The sequence below is a fragment of the Tachyglossus aculeatus genome, chromosome 1, assembly GCF_015852505.1.
Source record: "Tachyglossus aculeatus isolate mTacAcu1 chromosome 1, mTacAcu1.pri, whole genome shotgun sequence".
Lineage (NCBI taxonomy): Eukaryota > Metazoa > Chordata > Mammalia > Monotremata > Tachyglossidae > Tachyglossus > Tachyglossus aculeatus.
In genome coordinates, this window is record NC_052066.1 from 27,695,612 (window position 1) to 27,704,939 (window position 9,328).

The window sequence follows — 9,328 nt, forward strand, 5'->3', positions numbered from 1 at the left end:
AAGTGACTTGCCCAAAGTCACCCAGCTGACAAGTGGCGGAGCCGGGATTTGAACCCATGACCTCTGACTCCAAAGCCAGGGCTCTTTTCCATTGAGCCACACTGCTTCTCTAGCATATAACTTTGTTATATTATACCCTCCAAAGCACTTAGTATAGTGCCTAGAGAAGCAGCATGGCATCATAGTGGATAGTGCAAGGGCTTGGGAGTCAGAAGGTCATGGGTTCTAATCCAGACTCCCCCACTTGTCTGCTATGTGACCTCAGATGAGTCAACTTCCCCCTCTAAACTGTGAGCCCACTGTTCGGTAGGGACCGTCTCTATATGTTGCCAGCTTGTACTTCCCAAGTGCTTAGTACAGTGCTCTGCACACAGTAAGCGCTCAATAAATACGACTGAATGAATGAATGAATGAATTTCTCTGGGCCTCAGTTACCTCATCTGGAAATGGGGATTGAGATTATGAGGCCCACGTGGGACAGAGACTGGGTCTAACCTGCTTCACTTGTATCCACCCCAGTTCTTAATACAGTGCCTGGCACATAGCAAACGCTTTATAAATATAATTACTATTATTAGTGCTCTGCACACGATAAGCATTCAAAATATACGATTGAATGATTGATAGATCGGAAGGCTTGTTGGTGAAGGGGGTGGGATTTCAGGAAGGCTCTGAATTTGGGGAAAACTGGGTCAAACCATTAGAAAGTTTGTGGATCATGGCAGAGGATGGAACATTCTGGAGACAGCATATCCGTGGAGTCGCTATGAATTAGAAATGACTTGAAGGCACTTAATAAGTGCAGACGGCTTATTAAGAAATGATCAAGAAATGTTTCTGAAGCTCTGCAAACGCAGTTACAATTAGATAACACTTTTACCGCTCGCCTCTCTCTTCTACAGCATTCTCTTATAGAATTAGGAAATGAGGTTGATGCTCTGCGCACTCAACTTTCTCTTCAACGTTGCGATTATCGTTACCCTCATAGCTGTGTGACCCCCTATTATTATAATGCCACATTGCCCGGGTTTTGGTGGTCCACGATCCGAAATCGGCTCCAAGGAGCCTGGCGTTCTTCGAATGTCTCCCTTGATTTGTCACACCTTGCCTCACTCTCCGATGCTATGCAACATACCCCTCCCTTGGCCATTCCTGCCAATATTGCTTCACCGATCATTTCTGCCCTTGAGGCGGTTAATCCTTTTAATTGGCTCTCAATGCTGCTTCATAGTCTCCTTGTCCACCTTGAGACTCGCCTGGCCTGTGTTCTTCCATTGCGTGTGCCCGTCTCCCTGCTGAGCTGGACGCATGGAGGCAGACGGCAACAGTCTCTATGATTTGAGGAAGTTACAATCCCGAGGGAGAGTTTGAGCAAGAGGACAGAGGCAGGAGAGACAAGAAACTATTTCTCCTCTCCGTAATCTACTTTACTACTTGTCTCCCCCCATACACTGTAAACTCCTTGTGGGCAAGGATTATGTCTACCAACTCTGTCCATTCATACTCTCCCAAGCCCTTAGTACAGTGCTCTGCACACGGTAAATGCTAAATAAATACCACTGAGAGCAATGGTCAGCTTGAAGGTGTACATCTGGGAATGAAAATCAAACACCAATGCTGGCAAAGTCCAATTTATGTCCACAAAGACTCATTCATTCATTCAATAGTATTTATTGAGTGCCTACTGTGTGCAGAGCACTGTACTAAGTGCTTGGGAAGTACAATTCAGCAACAAAGAGAGCCAATCCCTGCCCACAACAGGAGAGACAGACATCAAAACAAGTAAAGAGGTATCGGTAGCATCATTATAAATAAACAGAATTATAGCTATATACACATCATTAATAAAAATAAATGTAATTATAATTATAAATGAGTACATTTGTATATGTACACAAATATACACAAATATATATAAGAGAAGCAGCGTGGCTCAGTGGAGAGGCTTGGGAGTCAGAGGGAGTCAGAGTCAGAGCACTTGGGAAGTACAATTTGTCAACATATAGAGATGGTCCCTACCCAACAGTGGGCTCACAGTCTAGAGCCCACTCACTTAACTTCTCTGAGCCTCAGTTCCCTCATCTGTAAAATAGGGATGAAGACTGTGAGCCCCATGTGGGACAACCTGATCACCTTGTATCCCCCCCAGCGCTTAGAACAGTGCTTTGCACATAGTAAGCGCTTAACAAATGCCATTATTAATGAATTACAGGCTGGGGGGCTGGGGGTGGAGTAAAGGGGTGGGTTGGGGAGATGGGGAGTAGTGGGGAAGCAGAGGAAAAGGGGGGCCTAGTCTGGTAGAGGGATCACCAGAAGCTGAACACAAATTAGCTATGTAGTAAATCAGTAATAGTAATAATGGTATTGATCCAGCGCTTGCTGTGTGCAGAGCACTGTACTAAGCGCTTGGGAGAAAACAATACAATAGAGTCGATAGTCATGTCCCCTACCCACACGGAGGCTCAGGTGGGAATCGGACACAGTCTCTGTCTGTTTGGAGGATTATAAAACGGCAACCTACTACTGGGTTATATCAAGAGGACGGTGGCCTGCAATAGTTAGAAAGGAATCTTTCCTCTCATCTTTGCATTTTTCAATTTTGGTTCCGTAGTAGAATTCTTGCCTCCCAGGTGGGAGACCCAGGTTCAATTCCCAGCCAATGCAAGAGACTCTTGGGGAAGCAGCAAGGCATAATGGCTAGAGCACAGGCCTGAGAGTCAGAAGGTGATGGGTTCTAATCCCAGCTCCGCCACTTATCTGCTTTGGGACTGTGGACAAGTCACTTCTCTGGGCCACATCTAGACTGTGAGCTCACTGTGGGCAGGGATTGTCTCTTTTTATTGCAGTGTTATACTTTCCCAAGTGCTTAGGATAGTGCTCTGCTAACAGTAAGTGTTCAGTTAGAGAAGCAGCGTGGCTCAGGGGAAAGAGCCTGGGCTTTGGAGTCAGAGGTCATGGGTTCAATTCCCGGCTCCGCCAACTGTCAGCTGTGTGACTTTGGGCAAGTCACTTAACTTCTCTGTGCCTCAGTTCCCTCATCTGTAAAATGGGGATAAAGACTGTGAGCCCCCCGTGGGACAACCTGATCACCTTGTGACCTTCCCAGCGCTTAGAACAGTGCTTTGCACATCGTAAGTGCTTAATAAATGCCATCATCATCATTGACTCCACATCGCATCTCCCCCTCGTCGCTCTCTCCCCCTCGTCCCCCTCTCCATCCCCCATCTTACCTCCTTCCCTTCCCCACAGCACCTGTATATATATATATATGTTTGTACATATTTATTACTCTATTTATTTATTTATTTATTTATTTTACTTGTACATATCTATTCTATTTATTTTATTTTGTTAGTATGTTTGGTTTTGTTCTCTGTCTCCCCCTTTTAGACTGTGAGCCCACCGTTGGGTAGGAACTGTCTCTATATGTTGCCAATTTGTACTTCCCAAGTGCTTAGTACAGTGCTCTGCACATAGTAAGCGCTCAATAAATACGGTTGATGATGATGATGATTGACTGACTGACAGGACCTCCAAGAGGGGAGGTTGAGGGGGCTGGGTTTCCCCTCCCTGACACAGGCCCCCAAAGCAGGACCGGGCTGCAGGCTGTCAGTTAGCCATTGGGCTACCTGTGGCACTGTGAACTCCAGCCTTTGGGGTTCCCCTTGCCCTGCTGGAGTTCCCCGCTGCCCCCCACCCCTCACCCCACCCCTTTCCTGGATCCCATCCCACCTCACAGGCTGCCATGAGTCAAGTCTCGCTTTCGCCCCTACAAAGCCATGACTCAGAGTGGGGAAAACTCTGAGTTCCCTTCTAGACTGTGACTCCCCCTTCTAGACTGTGAGCCCGCTGTTGGGTAGGGACTGTCTCTATATGTTGCCAACTTGTACTTCCGAGGCGTTTAGTAGAGTGCTCTGCACACAGTAAGCGCTCAATAAATACGATTGAATGAATGAATGAATGAGAGGGGTAAATTCATTCATTCATTCATTCAATCATATTTACTGAGCACTTACTGTGTGCAGAGCACTCTACTAAATGCCTCGGAAGTGCAAGTTGGCAACATATAGAGACAGTCCCTACCCAATAGTGGGCTCACAGTCTAGAAGGGGGAGACAGAGAACAAAACAAAACATATTAACAAAATAAAATAAATAGAATAAATATGTACAAATAAAATAAATAAATAAATAAATAAAATAAATAAATAAATAAAATACCAAGTGCCCCAAGGGAATAGATTCAAGAGATATTGTACTCTCCCATTCACTTAGTTCAGAGGCTCTGCATGTAGTAAGTGTTCAACCAGTACCAACCATTACCATTGATTGATAGTTCAATCCAACCTGTTGTTTTTTTTTCTGGTATTTGTTAAGCGCTTACTATGTGCCAGGCACTGTAGATACAAAGTAATCAGGTTGGACACAGTCCCCGTCCCATATGGGGCTCACAATCTTAATATCCACTTTACAGATGAGGTATCTGAGGCCCAGAGAAGTGAAGCAACTTGCCCAAGGTCCCACAGCAGACAAGTGGCAGGTCTGTCTGAGTTCCAGGCCCCTGTTCTATGCACTAGGCAACACTGCCTCTCTTTAATATTATAATACTGTCCTCTCCCAAGTGCTTAATGCAGAGGTTCTAGACATAGGAAGGGTTCAATAACTGATTGATAGTTCAATCCAACCTGTTGCCGTAAGTTTGCACTGCTTGTGATGGGGAGGCATTCATTCATTCATTCAATCGTATTTATTGAGCGCTTACTGTGTGCAGAGCACTGTAGGGGGATGGGGAGGAAGGGGGGATGGGGAGGAAGGGGGGATGGGGAGGAAGGGGCTTTCTGAAAAAATGCTGTTTATACCCTGATTTCATATAACAGGTAAACCCCCCAACCCCTGGTCCCCCAGCCTACCCACCACGGTGTTTATTCTGCGACAAGTGACATACTTCATTTGATTCACTCATTCATTCAATCATATACATTTAGTGCTTACTGTGTGCAAAGCACTGTACTAAGCGCCCTCCCTTCCGCGTCACCTTGACTTTCTCCCTTTGCTCTTCCCCCGTCCCCGCCCCACAGCACTGCACTTAGGTATATGTGTATATATCTACTATTCTATTTATTTATATTGATGCCTGTTTACTTTTTTGATGTGTATATATCTACCATTCTATTTATTTATATTGATGCCTGTTTACTTTTTTGATGTGCATATATCTATAATTCTATTTATTTATATTGATGCTTGTGTACTTTTTCGATGCACATATATCTACTATTCTATTTATTTATATTGATGCCCGTTTACTTTTTTGATGTGCATACATCTATAATTCTATATTTATATGGATGCCTGCTTACTTTTTTGATGTGCATATATCTACAATTCTATTTATTTATATTGATGCCTGTTTACTTTTTTGATGAGCATATATCTATAGTTCTATTTATTTATATTGATGCCTGTTCAGTTGATTTGATATCTGGCTCCCCTCTTCTAGACTGTAAACCCAGGGTGGGCAGGGATTGTCTCTTTATTGCTGACTGTCCTTTCCAAGCAGTTAGTACAGTACTCTGCATACAGTCAGCGCTCAATAAAATACAATTGAATGAATGAATGAATGAATGAATACAAAGCGCTCAGGAGAGTACAGAGAGCCCCACTTTGGCTTTTCTTCCCTTCCTCCTTCCCTCAGCCATTCCCTCTCCCTCCTTCTTCTTCCTCCAGCCCCTCCCCTCACACCCCATTCACCTTGTGCTATTTGATAGTTTTGCCTTTTGGTTCTTCCAAAGGCTAACGATTTCGTGAACCTCGGCTGCCCGGAGGAGCCCCCGCAGTTACCCGAAGAAAGAGGGAAGCCAGGTTGCGGACATCTGTTCCGGAGAACCCTGTAACACGAGCCGGTCCAGGGGCAGATGCTCGGTTTAGATAATAGTTCCTTGAAATCCGTCATCTGTCCCGCCACACAATGCACACTCCATTAGAGCAAATACCCGGGCAAGCAGATGGACGGCAGCCCCGGAGAGACAGGAGCCAAGAGGCCTTCACCCCCACCCCATATCCCTCAGGCTCCTCTTCCCCTCCCTCTCCTCTTCTACCCTCTTTTCAGCCCTCCTAATGGGATCTGGCCCTGGGCCGGGCCCTGCCTCCCATCTGTGTCAGAGCTGATGACAAAGAGCAAAGCCATACCATATTCCACCTTGTGCCTCCTGAGGTAAATCAATCAATCAGCGGTATTTATTGAACGCTTACTGTCAGTCGATCGTATTTATTGAGTGCTTGCTCTGTGCAGACCACTGTATTAAGCACTTGGGAAAGTACACACAACAACAGTGACATTCCCTGCCCATAATGAGCTCCTAGTCTTTGGGGGGGGAAGACAGACATCAATACAAATAAGTCAATTACAGATAGGTACATAAATGTTGTGGAGTTGAGAGGGGTGTGGACTGATGACGTCAGGAGGCGACCGGACGCAGCTGAGGCACTTTTCCCAGCTTGGTTACATCCCTCCTTCCTGGTGATCCCATTTTCCATGCAGACTGAGGATCGTCCCCTTGCGAGGAGTCCCCGTCCTCCTCCCTTCTCTAAGACCTTTCCTCGGATGGGCCCATCACCTCTAGAGCACCACTTCGGACTGTCCAGCCCCTTCCATCTGGGCATCTTGCCTGGAGCAGGAACATAGCGTCCACACTCCTCCCCTCAGTGCCCCTTCTGAGGGAAAGGAAGCAGGGTTGGGAAAAGGGTAGGAAGGCCCTTTCGTTTGAAGATCGAGGCATTCAAGCTACTTGGCGTTAGACTTTTATCAAGATGGGTGAAAGAAAAGGGGTAAACAAGTATTACCCTCCTGACTTCGATCCATCCAAGCATGGCTCTCTTAATTGGTACCAGAATAGCCACCCTCTGCGGGAGAGAGCACGGAAGCTCTCACAGGGCGTCCTTATCATTCCGTTTGAGATGCCCTACAACATCTGGTGCGATGGCTGTAAAAACCACATCGGCATGGGTGTGCGTTACAATGCCGAAAAGAAGAAGGCTGGAAATTACTACACCACACCAATCTACAGGTTCCGGATGAAGTGTCACCTCTGCATCAACTATATCAAAATGCAGAGCGACCCCACCAACTGTGACTACGTGATCGTGAGTGGCGCCCAGCGGAAGGAGGAGTGCTGGGACATGGAGGATAATGAACAGATCTTAACCACGGAGGGAGAGGAGAAGAAGAAGTTGGAGACGGATGCCATGTTCCGCCTAGAGCACGGCACGGCCGACCGCGGGAAGCTGCACAAGGCCGTTCCCACCCTGTCAAATATTCAGGAGGCCCAGAGCGCCTGGAAGGATGATTTTGCCCTCAACAGCATGCTGAGGCGGAAGTTTAGGGAAGAAAAAAAAGTCATCAAGGAGGATGAAGAGAAGGATCTGGCTCTGCAAACCAAGGCGAGTCTCAGCATCCCCCTGGTCCGGGAGCCCGAGGAGGATAGGAAGCTGGCTGCCTTATTCAAGTACCACAGCCTAGACTCTTACGAGGCCAAACAGAAACTGAAACGGACCGAGATCTCCGGCCGCCCCTGGTTCTCTCCAACCTCAACGCCTGGGTCGGACAGCAAAGCCAACGATGTCCTGAAGAAGCTGGCCATTGGCAGGAAACCCTCAACCAGCAATCTCTCCCTTGGAGTGAGCAACCTGGGCATCATCCTGCAGAAATCCAAGGAGGAGTGCGAGAACCCGGCAGGGGATTTTTTGTCCAGCCGTGTCCTAGAAGCCCTCGGGGCGAGTGAGGGAGAAGAGAGCTCTTGGGAAGTGGTCCAGAACAGCTTCTGTGGCCCAACGAACCCAGAGTGCCCTCAAGAAACAGAGTCCAAGACGGCCCCTAGCACCACTAGCATCAGCTCTTCCTTAGTTGCGGATTACTCGGACACCGAAAGTGACTGATTCATCTTTCCCAGCTGGAGCCAACCTCTTTTCTTTGGGACCGGTTTGGTCTCCAGAAGTAACCGTCGCTCTCACGCCCAGCTAGGGCCCGAGCTGGTCTCAGATCGCTTCTCCTTGGGGGCAGTCATGGAGACTCTTTTCCCTCTCCCCCTTTCCCCCTCCACCACCACAGAAGCATTCAAGACCTGAAGTAGGTTCCATTTGCTCTTTCCCAAATCATTTTTACCTAACAACAGAAGGCCAGAGCGGGGCTGCCTCCCACCGACCCTTCAAAGAGCCCTGGAATCAGAAGTGGACTCCCCCAGCCCGTCCCAGTCTTAATTCCCCTGTAAGTGACTGAGGTGTATGTTTTTAAAATATTATTTATTTAATTTAGGTGGGAATGGGAAACAAGGGGTGGTGAGTGGATAGGAGGAGGAATGAACAATTGCCATCACTTCCCAAGTGATGTAAAAATGATGTAAACCTGAAGCAGAGTGGATCAGGCCCTGGATTTCTGAACTGCTCATTTAACAACATCTGGATAAATGCATTAACATCTCTTTAAGTTTAAGCAGTCTGAACAGAAATGCTGCTGCTTTTTTTTTTTATATTTTCTTGTACTTCCCAAGTGCTTAGTACAGGGCTCTGCACACAGTAAGTGCTCAATAAATACAATTGATTGATTGATTGATTGATTGAGGGGGTGAATAAAGGGAGCAAGTCCTTGTGGGAAGCAGCATGGCTCAGTGGAAAGAGCACAGACTTTGGAGTCAGAGGTCAGGGGTTCAAATCCCGGCTCTGCCACTTGTCAGCTTTGTGACTCTGGGCAAGTCACTTCACTTCTCTGTGCCCCATCTGTAAAATGGGGATTAAGACTGGGAGCCCCACGTGGACAACCTGATCACTTTGTAACCTCCCCAGCGCTTAGAACAGTGCTTTGCACATAGTAAGTGCTTAATGAATGCCATCAGTATTATTATTATTAAGTCAGGGTGACACAGAAGGAAGTGGGAGAAGAGAAAAAGAGGGCTTAGTCAGGGAGGCATCTTGGAGAAGATGTGCCTTCAATAAGGCATTGAAGGAGGGAGGAGAGCTTTCCAGGCCAGAGGCAGATGTGAGTGAGAGGTCAGCAACAAGATAGATGAGACTTTGGTACAGTGAGAAGATTAGCTTTAGACTACTGAAGTGTGTGGGATAATAACAATAATAATAATAATGGCATCTATTAAGCGCTTACTATATGCAAAGCACGGTTCTAAGCACTGGGGAGGTTACAAGGTGATCAGGTTGTCCCACGGGGGGCTCACAGTCAATCTCCATTTTACAAGTGAGGAAACTGAGAGACAGAGAAGTTAAGTGACTTGCCCAAAGTCACACAGCTGACAACTGGCGGAGCCGGGATTTGAACCCAT

At 46.9% G+C, this 9,328-nt stretch overlaps 1 protein-coding gene across 1 annotated transcript; it reads left to right on the top strand.

The window, feature by feature from the left end:
• Positions 1 to 6,809: 6,809 nt before the first annotated feature.
• Positions 6,810 to 7,982, top strand: LOC119933141 (coiled-coil domain-containing protein 130-like). Its single transcript, XM_038752471.1, has one exon. It carries the CDS (start codon positions 6,810 to 6,812, stop codon positions 7,932 to 7,934), a length of 1,125 nt encoding a protein of 374 aa, XP_038608399.1. The 3' UTR covers positions 7,935 to 7,982.
• The last annotated feature ends 1,346 nt before the right edge of the window (positions 7,983 to 9,328 follow it).

What these genes read in the sequence shown, in the direction of transcription:
- LOC119933141 (XM_038752471.1), top strand. Translation starts at nt 6,810, where the DNA reads ATGGGTGAAAGAAAAGGGGTAAACAAGTATTACCCTCCTGACTTCGAT.